Genomic DNA, 26792 nt, shown 5'->3' with positions numbered 1-26792 from the left:
AGAGGGCCTGAGTGTTTCGAGTCGTTGCTGTCAAAGATAAGAGTTCTTATTATTAAGTTATTTATTTTTGTTTTTCGCTACATTTGCAGCATTTTTTTTCCAGTTGAGACCACGGATTCCACTGCAGGTAATCTGCGCGTGGATATGTTTGCTGCGATCAGTTTTGGATAGCTGGCTATATTCGTGTAGCCTAATAGTGACTGAACTTGAAGGCGAAATTTGGCGAGTGTTTGGTCGTTTAAAGCTCAACTTGATATCAAGCTAGCGGCCATCTCGCTCGTACTAAAACCGAGTTTAAAACAACTGCGAGTTTAGGACAAAGTCAATGCAAAGTCCGTTTAACGTGGAATTAAAGTGTAGCACGATTTTAATTGAGTTGTCAGGATCAATTTGCATAGGAACAATTTTAACCTAAGAAGACGACAGTTAAGACCTTCGGCGGTTGACATATGGCAAGCTAGCTACCTCCATAATTACATCAGTTATATTGGGAAGTGTTTGTGTGTTATTGCTAAATGTACCGTTATGAAAATGTAATGATTTAGACAGAATGGCTAATACCGAGAGGGCTAGTGTTGATGCGGATGGAGCGTTTAAGTTACCCTAGCTCCTAGCTAGCTAACCAATCCGTACGTAAGTGTGCATTTTCTTCAGTGCTCCAGTATCTTAAGTTAGTCATGGTAAGAAATGAAGCTACTACTATGATACCGTGTATTTAGAATTGTCACTAATATAACCTATGTTACATTTACTTGTGTGCTACCGATCTTTGCGGATATCATTTGCAACATATCCATCCGTTTGCTACATCCTTCATAATGAAAGCAAGCTGAGCGAGCTCATTTCAGCCGGGCGTTGTTCTGTAAACTTGCAGTTTGCACATTTCCGCTCATCTTGAAGAGATCGTGTGGACATGACTTGCTGAGTGACTAAATGAAGATTGAGTTTTCTGTCTTGTCTGTAGAAAGTTTAGAGTTAAGTGACCTGACCTCGAGCCTAGATTTTATTTTCATGAAATTGTCTGTCTTGATATTCGTGGAAATGTAGTCTTTTCACTGTAAAGACATTGTTATCCAAACCAGTTTCTGACGAACTGTCATTTCATCCTCAACCAAACGAAATGTACCGGTAATGTGTTTAGGTTTATTAATACATTTAATCTGAACCCGCTTTTTAAATATGGCGTTAGACACTGACACGTTTGTGTTGTTTATCAGGGTAAAGCCCTACGCGGTGACGTTTAAAGCCATTTTGTTTCCATCACTTAAGGTATATTGCTAGGACAATGTGTTTTGCATGTCCCGTGAGCCTGTTGCTAAGTTTCTTCAGGTCACTCAGTAGGGTTGCATGATTATCACCAAATTTAGCCTCCTGCTTTGACCACCATTCAGTCGAGAATTCAGCTATTGCTTATTTGAAAATTTTGGAGCTTTAAGTTTGCTTGTGGTATTTTCCCACAAACCATCAAAGTTTGACACACTAGCTGTTCCTGGCTAGTGAGTGTTCCAAGAACATTCTTGGGATGCAGATCAGGAATATTGTTCGTGTTCATGTCTGAGCTAACTGGCTCACATGTCTAGGTGTTGTGCTGCCGACCTCATATGCAGGCTTAGATTTAGAATAATGTCGCTTCTGGGAAATTTGTGTACTGGTGTCGACCAACAAACAAACCCACATGCCTATGCGACTAGGGTGATGGCAAAACAAAAAAAAAAGATTTACACCATTTAGCTAAACTCTGAATGCAAAGTAAGATCCAATGTCTTACTTTTGTTAATCCAAATGTGGTTCAGAATTTCATCTACTTTACTGGAATGTTTATTCAGGACGGAGACACTTGCTGTGTATGACTTTGTGTTTGAGCTTCTGGGCCCCATGACACTGCTCCAGGAACTCCTTTTGTGTGCAGACCTTTTATAGGAAATGTACCCTAGATGATGCTTACAAGCCTTCTTTGAGAGGACATCTTAATAACCTGAATGGTGAAGCCCAGAATGGTACCATGACACAAAACTAAGAACCAGTCCGCCTTTGGTTGGTGGTTGGTTGGTATGCTGCAGATAAAGACTCAGGACTCCTGACTGGATTGTCAGTTACTCGTGGTTAGCACACTGTACCAAAACTGGCGTGCAGTCAGATTTGAGGCCAACATCTGTTGATCCTGCATGAGCGGCCTGCACATTTAATCCCTCGCGGGCGGGCGGGAGGGGAAGAAGAAATGAGACCCCTACCAGGAGCTCATGGTGTTTGTGACAGGTGTCCCATTCCCCTTCCCAGCTGCCACACTCTGAGCTATAAGCTCCGTCCTTCGCTGTGATGTGTCCCACCCCCTTATCCCCCCCATCCCCCCCAGGTTGTGCATGAGAAACAATCACAGGCATGATGTGGGGTTCCAGATGTGGTGGGGGGGCTGCGATGGAGTGAGATGTGGAGCGCCACCCCCATTCACTCTGCAGTGTCTCACATTCTGTCCCAGGTTGCCAAAACTCAATCTAGAAGGAAGGGAACACCTCCAGGCCATTTCCAGTACATCTCTGTTAACCTGCAAAGTGACATCACACCTGAGCTACAGTTTGCAAAATCTTCTAACATCTTGAGGGTATTCCTTGGGGAGCAATTGCACCGGCTGTTTTTGCCGTGTTTGTGGGCGGGCTGATGCAGCAAGGATAATTGCAGGATGTTGCAAGGCTGATCTCAACCAGCACATACTTTGCGCCTATTGTGTTGGCCTTATGCGTGCATGGGGCTCTCGTGCGTGCTCACTGTTACAGCAGGCTGTAGCAAGCATTCTGCCATTGGACTGTGGCTTCCTACCTTGATGTGCTTTAACCTTTCCATGCTTGGGCTTTAGCAGCTCAGAACATTCACTTCTGTACCTCATAATCTGTTTCTTTGGAAAGTACAACTACACTGTAAGGACCAAGTTTTAGAGGTAATTGCACTGTAGTACATGAGGTTTCTAAAGAAACAGGATGTTTCATATATAGGCCCTTCATCAGATATGCAAGCAATGAGCTTCAGTTTGGGCAAGGTTGATACCATGAAGGATTGTAGCACTAATTAACAGAAATATGACTTGATTTGTTTGTTTTTGATTGTAACTTCTTTTTTTTTTTTTTTCACCCACCCCTACCCCCTAAGATCTATTTATGCTTACAAAGATTCTCTGTGGGTGATCCAATGCATATGCTCATTGGGCTTTGTTTGGGATTTGACCTAATCCCAGTGTTGTCTTGCCCCCCCTTCCTGTGCCTGCTATGTAGTCCTTGCTAATCATTTAGCCTGTAGGGGCAAGGACACTCATAGTGACTCGCCATGACAAATTAATCGCTTGTGGAACCCACACAGCCTTGAAGGTACTTTCAGCTGCATTTAAAATGGAATATCTGTTATGCATGTAATATTGGCCACAGATTTTGGTTTTGTCCCATTTCTAAAAACCTTCACTTTTCACATGGCTAAATGCACTGTATGTGTGCATGGAACATCCCCCTTCACATCACATGCTGATGACTCTGTTGTCATGGTGATAGACTGAGCTTCACTGGTGACAGATGGAAGAGGTCACAGAGTGGAGAGAGTGAGGTCCACCTCAGAATGCTACACCCCAACACCACCAGCCTACCATAATCAGTATAAGTCACCCCTACCCCACCACAGTGTAGTTCAGCCCTTTAACACCCCCACCCCACCCCCCTGGCCTTGCATAGCACAGGAGCTGGCAGTTAACCCTCGCCTCCCAGCTTGGCTTCTATAGCCCTTGACTTAAAAGTGCTCACTTACTATAGATATATGGGTTATACTCATAATTTGGTTGGTGTATACTTTCCCCTCCTAAATGAGGAAAACACAGTCCCCAGTCTAGAAGAAGTAAGACTAGTGTGTGCCAATTTGAGAGTTTCAAATGCTTTCGATGATGTACCACTGCCTAACAGAGCTCCCAACTGCAGACCTTCAAAGGGGCTTTAGCCAGTGCTACACACTCCCACACCACTATTGTTCTTTTCTGGTCTTGCTGGATTGGAGCGAGTCCCCTCTTCCAGGTCAGTAGCCTTGAGTGGGTGTGGCAGGTGAGGACCTGAGTTTAATATAGATTCTTTCTTGTTTAATTTGTATACTGATGCCTGAAGGAATAATGACTTTAAATCCTAAAGGTATACAACGCATTCATGCTGTATCCTGAAATATTTGCACATGATTCAGTTCAAATTTGTGCTGATGCACCAAAATAGATGTTTCTCAGTCATTTATGACTGTTTCTAATACATAAGAGATTTTCTAGAAAATGTGTGCAGTGGAACATGTTGACTTCACTGAACCTCTATGGATGCACCTGCTCTATTTCACACAGACATGTGATGCAGCTCTCTGGGAAGTCCGTCCATTCCGCATGCATTATATTGCAACAGGAGAGTTCACATCAAGCAGGAGCTCTTATAAACGTAAAACTTTAGGAGTCTATGATGCTTGTTTGAAGTACAATATTCATAGTGTTGGTATATATCCAATATTTTAATCTCATTTGAACAAATTCGATTTCACGGATACCTCGGATCATGCAACAGATGTCCCATGAACTCCGTAGTAAGGGAAAACCCCAAAACCTCAGTTGGAATGAACTGTGCCTGGGCATGTCAGGCCTGGATTTGATTACCAGATTATGATGACGGACTACCCCAGCAAGGCATAGTGAATTTAGAGACTTGGAGATACATAGACACTTCATGTTGAAGTCTGCTAGTGGAGCATTTTAAGACTGTCATGGTTTTAAACTTGAACTTGCCTACAGAAATAAGCATTTCGCTCCCTCTCTCTTTTTGTCATTGGCATTAACTAGTCAGATTGATTCATTGCGCTCTCCAGTGCATCATAATTTGGTGGACTATGCTGCTCCATGTGACTTGGCTGTATTGCTAAATCTCAACAAATGCATTGAGTCCACCCTGTATAAATGTGTTGTCTCCACTCTTAACACACTTGAGCTCAGTGCAGTATTATAGAGCAGAAAGCACATGAGTTCTGGACTGGAATTGGACTGCACAAGTGCAGGCTACTTTTTGAACTTTAATGTTTTTTAATGTTAATGTTTTTAATGTTGAGTCAAAATATGATTGTTGCTACTGGGAGTTGGCAGGTCTACACTTGTGTCTTTTAATGTAGGGCTAATATGATGCTTATTTAGGAATCAAGTTTTAGAACATCTCGTCTGATTGCTGTAGCATTCACACATCATAAAAGCCACCAAATAAATAAAGAATTGTTGAAACCCTGTAAAGGCATTTAATTAAAAAAACAATGTGTATGTATTGGTGGTCATCCATATATAAGGATATTTAAATGTAGTTGATGACTTCATGTTAATTTCGATACAGTGCCTCATATGCACTTGGAGCGCAGCCTTTGTGATCCTTACATGCAGGCTGTCTCTTTTAGCTGCCTGAAAGGATGAACGCTGAGTTTGAGAGGAGATGGCGAGGAACTGGGTAGCCAAGGAAGAAATGTGCGTCATTAGAGCTCATTATCCAAATGTAGATTCGGGCCGTCCACCTGCTCCTGCTTCTTAGTCTGCAGCGAGTCGTCTCTGGTGTCATGTCTGCGGTGCAGCGCACTTCAGCCATTGTGTCCAAAGCTCGGGGGCGGGGGGGGTGTTGGGCCGGGACGCTTTCTTCCTGAGGAAAAGGGAGAGATAAAGAGAAGGGAAGACGGCAGGCGAAAGGGAGACGTCCAGGGCCTTTGAAGGGCGACGTGGTTCAGCCCCTACCCTTCTTACCCCACCCCTCCCAATGGGACAAAAGGGCTTTATGTGAGTCCCAGGCAGGGGGCTGTGGGGACACGGTGGAGGGGGAGCCCTCACGGAGCAGCAGGGCCTTTTCATCTGCTGAGTGCCTTCTCCCTCTCCCCCTCTGACACGGCCAGGCTCACCAGCTGTCGGCTTGCTGCCTCTCCCAGGCTTCCCTTTGGCATGCCCGGCCACAGAGACGCATGCATGTGTGCGTACACGTGTATTTTTTTCAATAAATATTTTTTCACCTTAACTAGGCTGAATAACAGTTGTTTGGTTGTCCACAGACTTGCTATGTGGGGTTTAACATGATCAAATCGGTTTATAAACGTGTCGCTACTAAATCGCCTTCGCGTCTCATACCTCTGAATGCCGACGATCAGATTGGGTTGGTGAGGCAGTTATTCTTTGCACATTCACTTAGATCACTGCAATGAAGTTTCCTCAGTGTGTTCTACTTGTCAAGCGCTCACGTAAGGATGGCTTGAAATGTGAGACACATCAAATGGCTCCTTAATGGCAAAATGCTTAATAAAACCTGAATTAGTATATGGGTGCATTCGGTAGATGGATAGATATGGAAAATGTAACTCGACAGATAGATGGGTTAGAAGAATACTGAAATGTTATTGGTTGAGCTGTGCATTATTGCTAGTGTTTAATAAAATCACTAAAATGCCCTTCTCACTGTTAAAACTTAGGAGTCGTCAAGAATTATATAGCCTAAGCTTTAAAATCAAATTGATTAATTTAGTCAAATTTGTTGGCTGTGATGTTGTCAATTGTCTGTAAAGCCTTACTGTAATGTTTTGAGACAGATGTTTGTGAAATACCATCAACACACAACTTCAGAAGAATTCAGGCAGTTCCTTTAACAAGGTTTGGCAAGGCAGCTGCAGCTGCTAGTGCTGCCGTTCCTTTTGCATGGCATGCACGTCTTCGTGGAAGAAGTGGTCTGATTGCCGAGTACCGTCGTGGCTGCCTGGCTTTATCGGAGCATTTGAATGTAAACGGCAGGTGTGCGGCTCCATGCGCAAACAGACAGCAGGTGCATTAAACGCACAAACAGAGGGCTTCTAGTGGAACGATCCAGTCACAGAGTTCAGAAAAGCAACGGCCATTCTGCAGCTGCCTGAGTTTGCCACATGTTTGGCAATATCTGACACATATATTTCTCTATCTGTTCATGGCCGCATAGACTAAGGAACCTTGTACTCTCGGATTCTCATATCACCATTACCTGTGACCTTTTATTCCTAACAAAATGCCATTTTATCCCTGTACAAGCTTGGACCACTTGGACCAAATTCGTCAAAATATAATGACATTTTTGTCAAGGTGAAAGCTCATTTAGCTTTCAGGATCACACCAAGGAAATCTTATTGAACAAGCATTTACACAGAAGTAATCCAGCAACATTAGAAACTGCAGTCCTGTTACCTGCTAAGTCTTATGTGGAAACACCATAGGGAGGTGTTGGTTTTTACTCACCCAGTCGTTACTAGTCCAGAGGGCACAACAAAGGTCTAAATATAGACTGCCTTGCAGTCATGTTGTAATATTAGGATATGAACAGCTCACTGTAGTAATGACTTTTTAATTTGGTGATACTATTCCAGAATGTCATTGTTACCAAACCCTTATTAGTATGTCATGAGTCACTTTGGTGGATGGATTCAAACCCAAGCCAGAGAAATTTAGGAACTGGGACATAACAATGTTACAACCCTATGGTCATAACGTTTCATAAAGAATGGTTTGTTTGCGTTGGTGTAGTGTCTTATTGTAGAGTTCATTGAAGGTGGAACACGTGGCCATATCAGTACAGCTAGAATGTAAAAGGCATGATACTACTATGTTTTATGGTTGAATTCACATGTAAATGCACTTTGCTTCTTATAACATTAGTAGATTAAGAATTGCATGATCGTGACTCATGAGTTTTGATTACCATCATGGGAACCTCCAGTCACTGGTGTAAACATGAACATATGCCCATAACCCCTTAATAATGAACACGTATCTTTCACATTTAATGAGGGAGCCAAATTAAAATGTTAAAACACACCTAAACGAGGTCCTTTAAATCTTTGACAGTGTCCAGTATATGCAAATTAAATCTTGCAGGTGCGAAGAGAATTATTATTATTAAGTGAGCTTTGGTCTCAAAGCACATCTGCTCACAGTTCTCGTCTTGCTTCATTTGACACGTTTGTGTTGTTTTTCAATATGCATGGTAATGATAAGCAATTTATTGTGAATGTTCCCTGGAGGGACGCAGCCTGTGGTAGAAAATGGCACACCCTCCTGCATGTGAACACGCATGTTCATGTACACACATTCATCCTGCTCCCCCACCCAATCCTACCTTCTGCTATTCTACTTGGTTACTTTCCTTGTCTCTGGCCTGCGTGACTTCTAATATGACAGGTTCCTTTAATATTGGTCCTTGACTGCAAATTACATATAATGCATATGCCACAAACCCACCATCCCCTGACTTTTTTTTTGTCTTCGTGCGTGTGGGTGTGTATGGGTGTGTGCACGGGTGTGTCTTTTCGTCTGCAGCAGGAGGGGCACTTTTGAGGGGTGGAGAGGCAGCGGCCAGTCCAAGGAGCTCCTCGCTCTCTCCTATAGGATGGCCAACGTGGTAAGTGGTGACCCTCTGTCTGTCAGTGGGTGTTGCCCTATGGGAAATGCTGTATGTGGAGTGGGTGAGGGTCATCATGTTGCAAACCTTCCAGCGTTGCGCAGTGCTCACTGATGTGCAGTGCTCACTGATGCACAGGGATATGCAGTGCTACACAGTGATGTGCAGTGCTCAGCAGTGCTTATTCAGGGTTTGCCTAAGGTCTGTAAATCAGTAACTTGGAATTGTCTTCATATGCGCTTTGGGCCTAGCATACTGTCTACTGCTTTTGGTACAGTATACAATACAATGTCATCCTCTCCCATTCTTTTCCCTTTAATTAATTCTTTCTTTTTCTCCTTTTCTTGGCTTTTGTTTGTTCCCTTTCTTTTATCTGTGTGTTCTTCTTGAATTCATTTTCTTGTTCTTTCTTTTACTTTCTTGATGTGAGGAGCTGGTGTCTGCGCTGTCTTCCAGTGACTCATGTGTAACACTGGTTCTCGTGTTATACTCTTACATTGTTGTTGTTATTATAAGTATATATGTTTATGTAACAAATAATTGTATACAAATTATATGAGAATATTAAAATATTGCCCTGACCTGAATTCTATACTGTGGTAGGGAGACTGTGTGCTAGTTCCAGAGTTTAACAGTAAGGTCCTATTAGCTGGGACATGCAAGATAAAATCAAGATAAAGGTGAACATGCTGAAGCAATGACCCTGCAGTTCAGAGGCTGGGTGCTCTGCAGTAGCCCACCACTCCACTGATCAGCTCTAAATACCATCCCACATCCATTCGCATAATATTTACTAGGCTCAGAATGAGGTTGCACACCCAAAGCTGTATAATGGTTAATAGTTAATAATAATTACAAAAAAGTTTACAATGAGCAAAAGCATATGCCCATAATGTCATTGTTGGTACCAGTGCCACATTTCATTGATGGTTATCCACATTCGGCCTGTTTGGTTGCACTGTTACTTTAATGTTCTCCACATAGAGCTCCAGAAGAAGCCATAAGGAGCTAATGGCTATTGCTCACTTGCACGACAAGATAGCATCTGACTTTTTTGTCTCCTCCTTTTAAGGTTGGCACTGCTGCTCTCTGTGGCGATTTAAAGGCGTTTTTGAGTAGCCAGAACCTCCCGAAAGGTAAGAATAATCCTCCAGAACTGTAAATTACAGCTAAAATGGCTCGGAACATCGCACATGCAACGGCCTTGCCTTACAGGGTGCTACATGTAGCCTGTGTCCCTTTGTGTCGCTGTATATCGACCTGCCGACAAATAACACTCCTGCCTCTCTGGTGTCGTGACGTGCAAGACTTTCTGCATCAGTAGGAAAAGCTCTGTCCGAATCCTCTTGTAGCTGAAGTATGGTCTTGTGTATAAAGTAGATTTTTATGCATGGGAGGCACTTGTTTATATTCAGACCCATATGACCTTTTAGATATAAACCTCATTTTTAATTAGTTCCCATCTGCTACAGTGGGGTCACTCTTAGTTTTTGTCCAAGGATCTGTTGTGCATGTCACATTTCTTCAGACTTTAGAATGTCTAGAGTTTTCCACTCTTCTCAGGCCAGACCAAGTGATTGCCCATCTTGCTCTCAGCGTGTGTTTGTGTGTGTTTGTTCACATATGGGGGACGTAACTGGGCCATGGCTTTCTGTGAATAAAAGCCGCAGGGGCCTGTGCATGTTCGCACATTGCCTGGTGGACTCGCTCTGCGCTCACCCAGCAATGCCTGGCTGGTCTCTCAAGTTTCCACTAAATGGGTAACAAAGGGAAAAGAGAGCGAGCGTGTGTGAGTGGAGGTGCTGGGCTGGAACCACACTCCTGGAACCACGCGCTCTGCTCCTCCCCCTCTCCCTTCCTCCTCTGCTCCTCTGTCTAATGCCATTTAAAGATGTGCAAGTTCCCATGCAGTGCACTTGTAGCGAGCATGCTTGGATCAGAGCAACGGTTTGCTGTATCTATTCCTCATTGATGATACATGCCCATATTTAGGGGTTGTTTACACAGTTTGAACATGGCCAACCATGACGCCTGTATAAAGAGCTTTGAGGGCTTTCCCTGCTCTTGTCTCACCTAATTAAATATATCCCTTTCACAAATCCTGGGGTTGTTATTCTCCTACTCTAGTCAAGCCATATAGCTATCTGAACACACTCAGCCTATGGCAATACAAACAGGCTTGCAGTATAGGCAGTTGGACACATCATGTCCTGAAATAGGGGCAGAAGTGAACCACTTAATCAAGAGCCTGTTAATTGGATTCAGAATACATGTAACTTTTTATGTATTGTGATCCTTGGAAGCAAAAAAAAAACAGAGCAAATCCGAGCAAATAAATCTTATGCTTAAAAAAGTGTTTGCAGCATGAGTGATGTGATTAGTGATTGCTTCCGGTGACCACCTATATTCATTGGTTCCTGGGTAGAAACAACTTCAGGGGGAGGGGAAGGTGTGTGTGTGTGGGGTGGGGGTGCACTGGGAATGAAGTTTGAGTGGTGGGCTTGTGAAAGGGAGGTAGCGGGAGGGAAAAAGCAGAGGAAGTATGGCAGTGTTGTTCATTGCCCTTCAGAAACAAGCAGGTAAATATGCTGTGTTGAGTTCTTCTGCTGAGCGGGGCGTTCCATCCATCTTTCTTTAGACCTCGTGTTCTGTGCCAAGTGTTCCAAAGTGCGCTGGAACTGCTAGGCATGTGGAAATAGGGTCAGATGTAGTTGCCCTCTCTGAATGATACAGAGCTGCATGATTTGCATTGTCTCGTGCGAGTTGCAGTTTCCTCTTTGTTTTTGTTCGTCTTTCAAAGAGGAACGACGGTAGCAGTTATGAATGTTGTATGGTCCATGACGATATCAAATTTGTATCGAACTGTGGTTTTGCATGCATGCGCGCGCGTGTGTGCGCGTGCGTGCGTGCGTGCGTGCGTGCGTGCGTGCGTGCGTGCACATGCCCAAGCTGGCCCTGAGCTCAGCTGTATTCTAATGAAGGCCTGCTTTTTGTTGCTCTGCGGGGGAAGACAGTGACACATTCCTGTGCTGAGGCCCATCCTGCTTCTTGCTGTCCTGCTGCTGCTGCTGCTGCTGCTGCTGGGGTTAGAGCTCACCCACCCCCAAAGATCCCCCCAAACTCCCCCACACTGCCTGGAGCTTCTCTTCACCCCTCTCTCAAAATCCCACAGGCTAAATATTTTACGAGCAACATTTGCTACAGGGTAATTCATTTACTTTGAATTGTATTACTTTGAATGTCCAAAGCTAAAGAAAGCTTCTTTTCTTTTTCCCCCGATACAGTTGTATTGTAATGCTCTTCGAATATGCAAATGCAAATTATGCTACACTACAGTGTGCTGCATGTGTAATGTTGTTTAATATATGCTTAATTGGTGCTAATTATTTGCAACAATCACTGTCCAACCAACACCTTTAGTGCATTAAGCGTTTAACATTACATTTTTAATTAAATGGATGAATTTAGAGCTTGAGTTTTTTTTATCTATAACTTCAAAAGTGAAAGTGTTGTTTATGCAGATGTGCTTCTTGTGCTGATGTGGTCATGGGGGAGGGCCATCTCCTTACTGGTATTTGAAATGAATAAATCAAAAAAGGAAAAATACAGCACTGCTGTTTGCAATAAGTAGGCCTAAACATAGGCAGCATTACTGGGAGAGCTAATGAGCAAGATGCATTCATCCAGTGTTGAGAGTGCCTGTGGATTTCAATAAAACTAATCAAAATGTAAGCCTGAAAATGATCCTTTTTAGAACATTTTGAAGAGTAGGCAGTGGAGTGGCCAGTAGGAATCACAATATTTAGGTACTGCTTTAGTTAGAGCCCTCCAATGGCAGTGACCTTCAAGAACACTACACTTTTGTGCATGTGTGCGCACTCAAATGCACATGCAATCTTCCTGAACTAAGAAATGGCTTTTGCAGTCTTTTTGCAGAAGCTATGCACACATTGCACACTATAGTACATACAATTGAACAAAAGAGGTTAGGAAAAATATTTGAGGTTGGGCATCTTGGTGCACTGTGACACTGGCTTCGGTTCACATGCTGCCGAGCTTTGGCCTCAGTCATAGGTCAGTGCAGCATGTAATACTTAACCTAACAATTCTCACATGATGTAATTTAATGATTCAAAAAAGCAGTTATGGCAATTGGTGCATGGCCCCTAATAGTCCTTCCACTGTTCCATTAGCATTCCTCCACTCCATGTCCTTTCAGGCAGTATAGTGCGTGGGCGATGGTGTGTCTTATCGCGCCTTACGCACGCAGTCCTTCGCCTTTGCCCTTCGGAATGCACCGCGCAATATAAGCCCCATTAGCATTCGCATCTGCGCTGCTCCTGACATGATTTGCATTTCCATTGAAGTGGCGAGCACCCCGAGGAAGTGAACTCCCCCCTGGCCTTTCAGCACTGTGCCTCGTCTGAGGCCGGGGGGCGTCCCGCTGAGGCGCCGCCGCCATGCAGCCGCCACGCTGCCTCCCACACATGAAGAGCGCTGGATATAAAAGCTGGCCTTTTGCGCAGCCTCACCCGTATTTAAATGCCGTCGGCCTCATGGGTCTCGGGTCATAGAGAAAAGTTTCTGCCAATAAGAGAAGCCGTTACGTCAGTGGAGGACCAACTGCATCTTTGTGTTTATTGTCGTTTTTCTGTGGGGTTTGCATGTCCTTTCTGGTCGTGGGGTCTTAATGAAAAATGCTTTCCATCATACAGGTAACCTCTCCCTCGTCACTACGTCCAGCTACAGCCCAGCCACCAAGGTCACTTTAGGAGCCCTCAGCTCGAATGTTGGAGCCCAGATGGTGAGCCGGTCACCCCTGACAACGCATCTCATACACATGCTACCATGCAGCTGCAAATCCCAGTAAAGTCCTGCTGCAGATGTCAAGCCACTTAGTTTCATGACAACTATAGTGGCGGACTGTTATCACTGAAACAATAATAAAATTCATTCAGTTGGATCTTCTGCTGACCTGTGTGGTGAATCAAGAGGACTGAGTTGAAGAGCACTGGTCTAATGCATAGCTGTCGTTCGTTTCATTTTAATCGCAGCAGTTATATGCCATAATCATGATGATGACATTAGAATGTTATTTGTAATCAGTATAATTATTATTTATTATAATTTATTATAATTAGTTTATTACCTAATATGGATATCAGCATCTCCTGCAGTACAGCACTTTGCCAGAGAGTGGCAGTCATGCATTGTGATCCATCAGCCACATATGTGAGACTGCCTTATCACTCACACGCGGTAGCTGCCCATGTACCACGTCATTTTGAGTTGATGCATTATGTATGTGTTGGGGGGGGGGGGGGGGTGTCTGGAAGAAAAGCACAAAGAGTGAGGGAGCAGAGTGAAGGAGTGAGGAGCAGGTGACACTACATTCTGCAGGACGAGGAAAGTGAGGAGGGGCAACAAGTATCAGGAGGAGGGCTGAGCAGGAGACGAGAGCTGCAGGAGGACGTCACAGGATTTCAAGCACGACAGAAGGGGGTGCGAGAGTCGAATGAGGAGTGGTCATGGGGGGGATTTGGGGGCACCATTGACAGCGCAGGGGAGGGTCCCCCAGCCAGTGCGGTCGTGGAGAAAAGAACTCATTTCCCACATGATGCTAACGAGCTCGTTAGCGAGGCTACGGGGCCTCCTGCGACTTCCTCCTCACGGGTCGGTGCAGCAGAGGCTGCACACTCTGTGGAGGGAGGTGAGAAGGGCAGTGTGAGCGGGGAGGAGAGCAGTCGGGGGCGAGACGGGGCGGGACTGAGGGAGCGTTCGGGGGGGGATGCCGCATGAAGATGACATTCATTCGTTTCAGCTTGGGAGGCTCTCTAGGAGGGTACATTCAGAAGTGGAGAATACACTTGGGATTAAGAGAAGAAAGGAAAGAAGTGTGCTCATGCACGTGTATGAGGGAAGGCCTTGGTGTGTTTATGTAATATGGCCTTTTTATGGTATATGTGTATATGGATCTGAAGACCCTGTCTGCTATGTTTAGCTGAAGATATTCTTGTCATCTCTCTCTCTCTCTCTCTCCTTCACTTTTCCCATCTCATTCCTTTCTCCATGTCTTTCCCTCTTCTCTTTCCCCTCCTCGCTCTTCTCTCTGTCTCTCTCTAGATTATAACGACACCTCAGAGAGTGGCTCACTCAGGAAGTGTCCTCATCGGCAGCCCCTTCACACCGCACACTACCCCCGCTGCCATGGTAACCCAGGGATGCCCACCAGAGGGCAATGAGTGGACTCCAGGGTGTGTTTACCCCGCCCCCGGCATAAACACACATTAAGCTGAACTGCTCATAAATTCCCAGCTGTGTGAGACAAGGAGGCCCAGTCGGGAGTAGTGTTTCGGAAGGAAGTGTGCAGGGAATTCTGGGAGAGAAAGGTTCCTTCAATCAGACCTCCCAGACTTTACTGTTGACAGAGTCCCCTCAGAACAGGTTGTAGTCAAGTTTTTGCATAGTAGTATGTTTTCAAAGATATTCCATAATGATTACAGAGGGTGGGGTTTCACTATGCTCATGATTTTAGCACTTTGGGCAGGAATCACATTTTTTAAGGGAATATCTTGAATACTTTGTGGTTTAATAAATGACGCCTCAATTTCTCCTTCATAGGAACAGAAAACGGATGCATGATTTTATAGACTCCTATTACTCAGACAGGTGAGTAGTTTCTAGTATTAGTTTGTTTAACCTTTTATTCAGATACCTCCTCCTACAAGTGTACACTTCATTTGACAAAAGAAGTTAGAATGTGCTATGGTAGCCAGTACATAGAGTGTAGAGGTTTGTGGGTAGTGAGCAATGGGTTCATTAGGGTAATCAAATCGGCCTCTCTCCATCTGAACAAATCTATCAGTTACCAAAGTTTATTAATTGTTGAGGAGAAACTAATTAATTTGTTCTTCAAGTAGCTGTGAAATGAGAACTTGTTTGCTCTAGCACTTAAGTTTTGTGTGTGTGTGTGTGTGTGTGTGTGTGTGTGTGTGTGTGTGTGTGTGTGTGTGTGTGTGTGTGTGTGTGTGTGTGTGTGTGTGTGTGTGTGTGTGTGTGTGTGTGTTGCATTGCAGAGACGGACTGTGTTCTAGTGACTCTTCATCTAGGTATGTAAGCTCCTTGTTTCTTCTGCACATGTGCATCGATTTGGGCTGCTCCATGTTCTGCCAAGGGTGGAATACTGTGTGTGTGTGTGTGTGTGTGTGTGTACGTGCGCGTGCGCGCATGTACTGTGCACTGTTACGTGGCAGTTGACTCACTTATCAGAGATGTTAAATGAGCGGGATTAGTGTGTGCGTCTCTGTGTGTGTCAGTCTGCAAGTCAGTGGGTGTGTTTCAGGATGGGTGTGTCTGTGTTGGGGGGGGGGGGGTGCCCTTCAGTGCCCACTAGAATTTATGCAGCTCAGGAACCAGGTGGGTGTGCTGAGGAGCACAGCTGCATATCCATGTGTTGGGCACGCCTCAGTACAGACTGTCTCTCTGCCCACACACCCCCAGAGTCCCTGCCTGTCCCATCACCCTGGCAACCAGTCTGCTCTCCATGCCATGCCTCCTAGCCCCACAGCCGACAGCTTTTGTGAGGCTTTTGTTAAAGTGTGCATCCCCAGGCTGTGTGCTTGGTAACCTTTCCCAAATAATGTAGACCATGCTGAGGTATGGTGGCGGTATATTGGTTTCAGATGAGGTGGAGGTGGGTGGAGTGAATGGGCTGAGCTGAGAGCCAGAGGCAGTGTGGACAGTCAGACACATTTTCTTTTTCCCATGGGCCACACTGCTGCTAATGACTCTATGTATAGCAGGACTGAGCTTATATACACACACACACACACACACACACACAACCCCCCCCCCATTCTCAGGCCTCCTGTCGCACTCTCCCATTTCCCTCTCTCTCTTGTGTGTGTGTGTGTGTGTATGTTTTTCTGGTCCTTGTCCTTGTGCGTGCACACAGCGTGGCTCCACACGGCAGGAGGGTTCTCTATCAGGTCTCCTTGCGCTCACACACACCCTACATCACCTCTCTGCCTTACCTCTACGGGTTTGCGGCACACTGAAAGATGGGCAGACGTGCGTTCTCCTGAGAAAGGTCAGCACTGTCTCCTTTCTGCCTTCCCTTCCCCCACTCTGAGACTGCAGTTCTTCACAGAAGGACAGAGGGAGAGAGAGTGCCACACTGTTGCTACGGAGAAATGTGTGCGTGAGGTATCATGCGCGCGCGTTTTCACACTCTCACACTCGCTAGCACACAGAAACATGCACACATGCGTGATGACACTTTAAATGCTCTCCCCCACATGCTGTTGCCACATGTGTGCCATTTATGTCTCCTCATTATAGCCAGAATTGTGCACTCGTCGTTCGGAGCTAATCTGTGCTGACAACTGAAACCCCAAAGCTGCCACAGTGCAGCACCCCCAAGTCCCGCCCCTTGCCCCTCCCCCTCCCCGGAGCTGAACACAGTGAACCACAGTTACATAATTAACTGTTTACTGCAGTCTCACTGCATTTGATTTTTACACTTTCCCCCTAAATGTGTGAGAGAGAGAATGAAATGGAGAGAGAAAGGAGACAGAGAGGGAGAGAGAGAGTTATACTGTATACTGGACATTTTTTGTATACTGTATACTTGTCTCAAACCTGGGATATGCTACTTGTCTCAAACCTGGGATATGCTCTGGGTTTCCTAATTTCCATTCTAGTTTCTGTAAAACTGTTCTGTAAAATTCTAAGCATCATAACACTCTGGAGATGTTCAAATGGTGTTCGCTCTACCATACAACAGTTGTAATTTTCAACCCTGTTGGACTGCTCTTGATAACACTCATTTCATTAAATGAAGCATCTCCAGCTATCTCTAGGCCACGCATGCACTGTGGCCTACGTGAATGCATGATTCTACACTCCTCACCTGTATTCTGATGATGGGATCACCTGCTCCTCTGTGCTTTGTTGTGCTGGTGCAGCAGAATGGTCGGATGTAGAGTCGCAGTGCCCCTTCCCCACATTAATGCTTGTGTGATTTATCATTATACCTATAGCCCACAAGCAAATAGCGCTATTTTTGAATCTTTCTTTAATGAGCATCCCAGGCAGGTCGTTATGAAAGGATTGCAGGTGTCATTTCCAGGGTCCATCCTTCAGGCCTCATTGTGCCCCTTTCCTGTGATCCCTGTGTACTGCAGCAGTACACTGTGTGGTGTGACCCAGGAGGAGGGCAGGCTACAGTATGTCGGATGGGGTTTCACAGATGGCCCGTCTCTGCTCTATTATTTGTGCAAAAGCCACTAAGCGTGCACATGGTTAGAATAAAACAGAAAGGAGATGGTTGGTGCTCTACTCCAACAAATTTATTCTGCAATGAAACCTTTGCCCAAACTTGTATAACTTAGTATGTACATCCAAGATCTTGTATTTAGCTGCATCTCGCTCTCTCTCTCATGTTTGTCTTTAGTAAGAGGATGAAGAAAGCTGATAAGAATGGGAAAGGTCTCAGACACTTCTCCATGAAGGTGTGTGAGAAGGTCCAAAAGAAGGGTACCACGTCTTACAACGAGGTAGCTGATGAGCTGGTGGCAGAGTTCACCCACGCCAGCAGCTTGACGCCCACCGACTCGGTGAGGAGCACTCACAGTAGTACCACACACACAGTAGAAGCCACGGGGCCTGGCCTGTCTCCTCTAGTTTTCTGCTTTAGGGCAAATTGTATTAATGAATGTGAAAAATTGACAGCCATAACGGCTCAATACCAAGAAATAACGCACCCAGGGAGTTTAGTTCTGTTTACTCTGTGACTTTGGTTCATGTCCTTATTAATAAAGCATCCATAATCCATATATCCACATAGCCAGAAGTACCAGACCTTTGTTTCCATTATTAGCAGCAGAGGAGTAATCTAAGCCCACCCACTCTTCTCTCCCTTGCTCTCTTATGCTGTCTCATGTTTTCTTCCCCTCCCTCTTAAACTAAGTAAAAATTCATATAGTCCACTCTGTCTCACCCGTAATCCGTGTTGGAGTTGACCACCCACTGGCGTCCCACACAAGGCGTTCTGCTGACTGCTCACATTCAGGCCTCTGGCTTGTGCAGTGAGCTTCAAGCACACTCCCCGTTGCCTCTCAGCCTCTCGCCAGGCTGCAGCTGAAATCCTTCGCCCCTCGTCTGCCTTCAGTCGACATGTTTCTGCTGCAGTACACAGGGATCACGGCTCTGGTTAGGGTTTGGGCTCAGAGCGCTGGTCCAGAGTCACCGCCCGGAGGGCTGCTTAGCCCAGGAGCGAGAGTCATTTGTTGTAAATACTTTCCAGTATTAGTTCTGACAGGACCTCTGACATGGCCAGGGCTGGAGCTTACTTGCTTTACCCCTTGTGGAATGTTAAAAGTGTAATTAAAAATGGTTTAACACCAGGTGCAGGGAGCTGCTCAGGTCTGGTGGACATGGAGGCCCAGAGGCCTTATAGAGGAGGGTTTGTAAAGAAAGCCTGGGAGATGCTGTCATACCTGTGTGTGTCTGTGTGTTCGTGTTCCCACAAGCAGCAGGTTTACGACCAGAAGAACATCCGCAGGAGAGTATACGACGCCCTGAATGTATTGATGGCCATGAACATCATCTCTAAAGAGAAGAAGGAGATTCGCTGGATTGGCCTACCAACCAACTCAGCCCAGGAGTGTCGCAGCCTGGAGGTGGGTTTCTCTCCACTGGGACAGGACTCAAACAGTGCAGTGCTTTGTCCACAGAACAGGAAAGTGGAACTGCTTTAAGAAAAAAAAAAAAAAAACACTTGAAATGCCCTTTCATTCTAGTAGATGCTGAAAATGTATCTAATGAAGAGAGCTGGTAGTCACGGCGCCATCCCTCATTTCTCCATCATGTAAAACAGCGGTTGGCATGGCAGCGGCGAGTGCTTATTGTTCGTCTCCAAGAGCTAGCTGGGCGGAGCCCTAGCTCACAAAGCCTCAGTGGCATGGTGATGAGGCGCTGGTGGAGCTGTGTGAAGTCCTCTGCCCTCACAACAGCACTGTTGGCTGCAAGCTGGGGAGGGACTTCCTTCTGCAGGGGGCTCATTTTTAAGGATTTTTTTAAAGCCACATACAAAAAGCAGCGTATACATAGAAACTAACGTTGCAAACTTGTCCGCCACACAGATAGCAGAATGCCTATATTGCCCTGATTCGCTGTGGTGAAGTCACATAAAGAATGTAGCCAAAGACAAGGAAGAAGCTACATTTGGAGACTTGGTGTGAAGAGCAAAGATGGGCAAAGCTATCTTTTTTTTTTTTTTTTTCTCATTCGTGTTGGACTGAGATTTTACTGTTGGCTCCAAGTCATTTTAAAAGAAGTATGTCATATTTTTCTCGCTGTTGTGTGCTATATGCAGCTGTTGTGAAGAGCGTCTTCAGACCACATGTGGTCCTGTCACGTCTGACTGTCATGGAGTCAGATGGACCGGGGGGGGGGGGGGTGTAAATTATGAGGTAAATTATGGAGCATTTCAGTTGTTTGAACAGTTTTTCATGAGGTCCTACTGAGCTCAGATTTCACTCTGGTTTCTACCTATCTGTAAAATTGCAATTGTTTATACATGTTTACACTGAAAGAAAGTGCATAAACTGGATTAAAGTGGCTCACTTGGTCATCTTTACTGTGAATGTTGTGGGTATGTGCATGCGTGTGGGATTCTGGGACTGCGTGTTTTTCAGTTGGAGAAGCAAAAGCGTTTGGAAAGAATCCGACAGAAAAGAAGCCAGCTGGAGGAGCTGATACTGCAGGTTTGTATCAGTGTGATCTGTTAGACAGTGGGTGGATGTGTGGATGGGGGCGTGGTGGGGGTGTATGTCTTCACACTTCAAGTTTGGTCAGCAACTTTATGATCGAGAATGAATGAATGAAATCATTCCACTAGATTAAATGAACTAGTGCCAAATAAGAAAATTATGAAAAGTGATAACAATGCATAGATCGATCCCATGAACCACTGCATACTCACGTTAATAACTCCTCCACATGAAAGCAAATGAGAGGGTCCAGTGTCGCCTGCATCTCATTCTGAAACTCAATGCTGTTTCAAAACCATAGCATCCTTGCTCACACAGTGCGCATGTAAATGACTACAGCCTGTGCAGCCAGTTGCTATATTTACCCACTTCAGAAAACCACTCTGTCACTGGGCTATAGAGCTTTGACCATGAATTTCTGGGCAAGAAATGAGTGGACATCCTGGTTGAGGGACCGTAGCAGGTGGTCCTGTATCTGCACAGGGTGTGGAGGCTCCTGCTCTGCTGTGATTTGGACAGGGGTGGTGCTGTCTCTCTAAATTGGATCTTTCTCTCTCTCTGTGTGTGTGTGTGTGTGTGTGTGTGTGTGTGTGTGTGTGTGTGTGTGTGTGTGTGTGTGTGTGTGTGTGTGTGTGTGTGTGTGTGTGTGTGTGTGTGTGTGTGTGTGTGTGTGTGTGTGTGTGGTTAATCAATAAACTGACCTCCATGTCTCTCACCTCGAGCAGCAGATAGCCTTCAAGAACCTGGTGCAGAGGAACCAAGCCAATGAAGCATCCTCGAAATCTCCGCCCCCACCCGGCTCTGTCATCCAGCTCCCCTTTATCATCCTAAACACAGACATGCGCACAGTCATCGACTGTTCCATCTCCAGTGACAAGTATGACAGGATCACTTGCTTCTCTTGTCCATTCTTCATTTGTACCCCTCTCCCTCCCCCACTTCCTTTCTTTACATTCTTTCATTTTTCTCTCTCTCTTTCTCTCTCTCTCTCCCTCCTCTTTTTTCCTTTCTCCTTCTCCTGGTTTTTGGGGGCGGATCATGAATCTCATCTCTCTGCCTTCAGATCTCCCGGAAGTCTGATTTCTGTTCCTTCATTCCTCATTGCAGATGTGAATACCTCTTCAACTTTGACAACATGTTTGAGATCCACGATGACATTGAGATCCTGAAGCGTATGGGCATGTCTCTGGGGCTGGAGACTGGCAAATGCACCCCAGAGAACCTGAGTGTGGCCAAGTCCCTTGTGCCCAAATCACTAGAGAGCTATGTTACAGGTAGGCGTCACCTGATCCTATGACATGTGCAAGTTTCAAACGCCTTTCCACCGTGATGTCTGTGTGATGACAGCTTCATAGAAGTCTACAGTGAAATTAGCCTTAGTCTTAGAACTTAAGACACATTTTTAAAATACACACAAGAGAAGGTGATGTATTGATGAGTCTCTTTTTTTAAATGAAGGCAGTAGGATGATGCTGACAGTATCTCACTGTGGGGTGTATTTTTTAATGTTGTGCTGTGTCTTCTATATTTTCCATCTTGGCAGGCATGACCAGGAACTCCAACAACACCCCTCTCAGCAATATAAGGTATATTTTTCATCAAGTGTGTTGACAGCAATAGCACAGCATGTAAATTCAAACACATCTGCCACATCTTGGTCAACAGCCTATTCTAAACTCCTTTATGCGCACACACATGGCATTAACATGCATGATAACAGGGCTAGCTAACTAGAAGCAGCAATGAGATATGACAAATCTTTTACTTAACCCCCCCCCCCCCCCCCCCCAAATTACGTTGGGTGTGTTGTCTTAGAGTACAGTATAGCAGATGCTACACTTCTCACAGGGGTTCATTCATTGGTTAAGGTGGTGCTCTTCCCTGGCGACCCAACTCTGACACTAGTCAGAGTTATGGTTATGTATAGTAGTTCATTGCTATACTCAGACTCATTTTCATGAATTTATTCCTCAAAAACATTTTCGCAGGCACCTTTTTTTAACATTTTTTTTTTTTTTTAGCAATTTAAAATACTTGATGCTTAATGCGACAGTCATTTAAGCTGTTATTGTTCATGATGCGTCACATGCGTGATTGACACTTAAGCGACTAGCTTCATATCTCTCCGCAGTCGCAGTAGCTCGGCCCCATCCCACACCTCAGAGTCTCGGGGACCGACGCCCAGCTCCTTCAATGAAGAAGACGACGAGGATGAGGACGAAGACGACGATGAACCTTCCTCTCCAGAATGACCCTCTGCCCTCTGGGCTGCTGCTGCCACTTTCCCCTCTGGGACGCCGCCTCTCTTCCCCGCCTTCTCCAGTTCTCAGCATGGGGTCGCTCAGTGAACAGGAAATAAGCTTCCGCTCACTCCCAACACGATGAAATATCCCCAGCTCCCCTATCTGTCTCTATTCTCTCCCTCCCTCCGAAGGTCACTGCATCGAGGAAGGTGGATCTGCTGAACTCCCATGGTGCTTTTCGTCTTGAAGGAAGCTAGCGGACCCTGGGTCAACAGAGCACGGATGAGGATGCTAGCAGAAGTTTCATGTTGGCAGGGCTTCAGTAGCATACTGCCTCAAAACATCATCTTTTTTTGTTGTTTTGCTTTCAAATAAAGCCTCAGTATATTTATTACTGTCATGTTCTAATATGAATCACTTTTTTGTAGTTAGTTGTGTTTAGACAAGAGCTAAAGTCTGAATGTCGATTCACCAAAACTACAAACACACACAATGTTAAAGCATCGGTCCTCTGTTTTTGGTTGGTTGGTTTTTGTTTTATAAGATTCTTAACAGTTTTGTGTTGTTTCCCTAGTTTATGCTTTTCTTGCAGTTTCCTTCCATAGAATATATTGATAAAAATGAAAATAAATGACCTTTTTCCTAGGGGGTATATTGGCTTGAAGAGAGACATGCTGAGCGGTGAAGTGATTTTGTAAGTGTGGTGTGTAGAGTAGCATCTTCTGCTAATGTCTGTTTTTGTTAGAAAATTCATAGTGGGTATGAAAAGGCCCATCCTGAGGACACTGCCCCCTTTGACTGGCTCAGGTCAGCGTTTTAAATATGGAGTCATGTTCAAACACCCAACAGTAATAATAAATATTACTTGTACTCTCCCTGAGGGTTCCCACTTTTGGTTTGGAAATGTAACTGTATGTATGTGTATACATATATAAACTTATAATTTTGGTTACATCTGTGTGTCTTCAAATGATCCTTATGTAAGACCAGCCAAGATTTATTCAGTCCATTTTTACCTGTTTGTGTGCGCTCATACTCGTGTCTATGTCTGTCGGTGGAGGGATTGTTAAAAGGAACATGCCCTTGCCCTGTTGGGGCCTTGTCCTCTGGTATTAACTATAGAGCAGAGGCCTTGTCGTCTGGTATTAACTGTAGAGCGGATGCCTTGTACTCTGGTTTTAACTGTAGAGCAGATGCCCTGTCCTCTGGTAGTAACTGTAGAGCAGATGCCCTGTCCTCTTGTAGTAACTGTAGAGCAGATGCCTTGTCCTCTGGTATTAACTGTAGAGCAGAGGCCTTGTCCTCTGGTATTAACTGTAGAGCAGAGGCCTTGTACTCTGGTATTAACTGTAGAGCAGATGCCTTGTACTCTGGTGTTAACTGTAGAGCAGATGCCCTATCCTCTGGTATTAACTGTAGAGCAGATGCCTTGTCCTCTGGTAGTAACTGTAGAGCAGAGGCCTTGTCCCCTGGTAGTAAATGTAGAGCAGAGGCCTTGTGCCCTGGTAGTAAATGTAGAGCAGAGGCCTTGTCCCCTGGTAGTAAATGTAGAGCAGAGGCCTTGTCCTCTGGTAGTAACTGTAGAGCAGAGGCCTTGTCCTCTGGTAGTAACTGTAGAGCAGAGGCCTTGTCCTCTGGTAGTAACTAGAGCGGAGGCCTTGTCCTCTGGTAGTAACTGTAGAGCGGAGGCCTTGTCCTCTGGTAGTAACTGTAGAGCGGAGGCCTTGTCCTCTGGTAGTAACTGTAGAGCGGAGGCCTTGTCCTCTGGTAGTAACTGTAGAGCGGAGGCCTTGTCCTCTGGTAGTAACTGTAGAGCGGAGGCCTTGTCCTCTGGTAGTAACTGTAGAGCGGAGGCCTTGTCCTCTGGTAGTAACTGTAGAGCGGAGGCCTTGTCCTCTGGTAGTAACTGTAGAGCGGAGGCCTTGTCCTCTGGTAGTAACTGTAGAGCGGAGGCCTTGTCCTCTGGTAGTAACTAGAGCGGAGGCCTTGTCCTCTGGTAGTAACTGTAGAGCAGAGGCCTTGTCCTCTGGTAGTAACTAGAGCGGAGGCCTTGTCCTCTGGTAGTAACTGTAGAGCGGAGGCCTTGTCCTCTGGTTTTAACTGTAGAGCGGAGGCCTTGTACTCTGGTTTTAACTGTAGAGCGGAGGCCTTGTACTCTGGTTTTAACTGTAGAGCGGAGGCCTTGTCCTCTGGTATTAACTGTAGAGTGTTGCCTTTTTCTTGGCTCTGGGCATGTACTTAGGCACAGACCACATTGTGATCTGGTTTCCTCGTTAATGCTCATATCTCCTGCGTGAAACAGTTCTGCTTAAAACTGGAAGCTAGTTCATTTGAATAAGTATAAGATGTAAATATGCTTTTTCATACAGATTTGTGGAGGAAAGGAAGGGTAACTGTTTTACAACTACCTCTTTTTTAATCTAAATGAGAAGAATTAATTTGGCAGGTAAACTGCTTTGAATGGTGTGTTGGTGGTTGGTTGTTTGCTTGCTTGCTTGTGTGTCAAATATTATGGCTCCCAGGTTATTAATGTGCAGACTGATGCGCACACACCCAGGAATTCACTTGCAAAATAAAGCTCTTTTTATTACAATAGGGAATTTCACTTTGTAAGGCTTAGGATTATTGTACAAAAGGTTCATGTGGAATTTAAAGTAATATTTGGTTGTGCAAGATTGGCTCACAAAGCTGTTAGTCTCTTGGTTGTCAATACTGTCTGGGTCAATGCCTGCACAAGAGGTCCCAAAAAAGCCCAAGTTCATGTTTTAAGTTAGGTGTCAAGTTTATGTGTTGCAATAAGCTTGCATAAAGCTTCAGGCACAAACATTGGAGCAGTTCTAACAGGGACTGTTTTTAATTAAATTTCACAGTAGGTGGAATGGTGAATTCATGGGACATACATTTTCTGTGTTTGCACTGCCACACAAACCTTTTTATTTACTGCATTTTATGATGTTGCAAGGAGTCCCCATCACTCACCTCCCACTTTATTACAGGCACCTACCCTGTGCCTAGACTCACTGGCTACTTTTGTTTTTACATTTTCAGTATTTGGCAGATACCCTAATTTAGTGTGACTTGCATATATTTATCACTATGACAGGACTTGTACACTTTTCTACTTTATAAGGCCTCCCAGTTTTACAGGTGCATTTTGTATGTGTGCAGTATACAGAATGTGACTTTATTGCAGTTTGGCAGCCACCTTCTACCTCATGTTTATTAATGGTCAACCCCTGATTAACAGGAGCACTTGGACCGGATATCAAGAGGTGACTGTTCCAAATACAGCAGCGTCGCTATTGCCATGGTAGCATGTTGCTCTGGCATAAGAGTATCAGAAACAGCTGTGTGTCTGAAGTGGCTACATGTGTCAGTATCACTGGTGTACTGAGTGTGTCCTGCCATCCAAAAATATCCAGCCAGCAGCAGTCCTGGGTAAAGAAACTGACCAGATGAAGAGTTTAAAGACTACTAACGCAATTTGTGCAAGGCATCTGCTGTGCTCAAGTCTTTAACTTTTAAGTTTTAATGTTTCTAATATGGTAGCTGGTAAGTGTGTACATATAATTACCTTTCTAGAGACTTAATAATGGATTAATTAATTGTTTCAAAGTATCCTCTGTCTTCCACGGGGGTCCCTCATTTTGGCGTACGGTGCTAAAGATAATCCTTAACAAAAATGATATGTGGCACCATTTATTTTTGAAATTCACAAAAGGAGAAATTGGAGAAAACTAGTTAATGGCTGGTGTCCTGACATAACCTGGAAGGACTAGTATTGATTTTTTAGATGAGGATATTCACAACAAGCATTAGCCACAAGGCCATTTTAAGGAAAACATTTTTTAAAATATACATTGATGAACCATTGATGAGTCCTATATCGGTAGGTCTGACATAGTAGTAATCTGTTCTGGTTCCACTGAGCGCATAAGAACCAGGGCTTCTGACGTTCACACTGCCTGAGACCCCTGATAAGAAGTGGTAGTTACAAATGCAGCATAGGTCTGTCCAGCGAAAAGGCGATGTGTATAGAATCGGCCTTTTCCTCAATATATACGTGCAACACAAACGACACAATAGAGAATAATTTAAATACAATTTTGAAGGGCTTTTCTGTGAGGATAACAGTATATAATGCGACAGTTTATCCGTGCGACTGCAGAGGCGTTTTATTTTTGAATTCAAGATAGCCCTCGTTAATCTCTAACGCGCACCCTAACCTGTGCGTTCTTTTACACTGGAAAGTAAAACGTGTGTGCTCCACGTTACCAAAACGAACATCGTTGATGTAATTACCTCCCCAACTGGTGTTTGTGTTATGACCTTTTACACACACG

The 26792-nt window shown here is 44.8% G+C and overlaps 1 protein-coding gene across 6 annotated transcripts; it reads left to right on the top strand.

Moving 5' to 3' along the window:
- Positions 1-23401, top strand: tfdp2 (transcription factor Dp-2). 6 transcript variants are annotated; one of them, XM_035534410.1, is made up of 15 exons: positions 1-127; positions 6601-6661; positions 8354-8432; positions 9505-9568; positions 13148-13236; positions 14556-14686; positions 15054-15101; positions 15509-15541; positions 17887-18049; positions 18965-19114; positions 20132-20200; positions 20932-21083; positions 21314-21480; positions 21750-21792; positions 22338-23401. In XM_035534410.1, the coding sequence occupies exons 3-15, from the start codon at positions 8421-8423 to the stop codon at positions 22456-22458; spliced, it is 1242 nt and encodes a 413-aa protein (XP_035390303.1). In that variant the 5' UTR covers positions 1-127; positions 6601-6661; positions 8354-8420; the 3' UTR covers positions 22459-23401. The 6 variants fall into 6 exon arrangements, with proteins under 6 accessions (XP_035390303.1, XP_035390301.1, XP_026861663.1 ...); XM_035534408.1 differs by having other exon boundaries at positions 8351-8432; XM_027005862.2 differs by lacking the exon at positions 6601-6661.
- Positions 23402-26792: the final 3391 nt, after the last annotated feature.

This window comes from Electrophorus electricus, chromosome 15, assembly GCF_013358815.1.
Source record: "Electrophorus electricus isolate fEleEle1 chromosome 15, fEleEle1.pri, whole genome shotgun sequence".
In the NCBI taxonomy this organism is placed as follows: domain Eukaryota; kingdom Metazoa; phylum Chordata; class Actinopteri; order Gymnotiformes; family Gymnotidae; genus Electrophorus; species Electrophorus electricus.
Note: the sequence above shows the minus strand (reverse complement) of the source record. Positions and strands in the feature narration are given on the sequence as shown.

What these genes read in the sequence shown, in the direction of transcription:
- tfdp2 (XM_027005862.2), top strand. An exon ending in GACTCCTATTACTCAGACAG is followed by an intron (nt 15,102 to 15,508) that starts GTGAGTAGTTTC and finishes GTTGCATTGCAG; the next exon opens with AGACGGACTGTGTTCTAGTG. An exon ending in ACCCCTCTCAGCAATATAAG is followed by an intron (nt 21,793 to 22,337) that starts GTATATTTTTCA and finishes ATCTCTCCGCAG; the next exon opens with TCGCAGTAGCTCGGCCCCAT.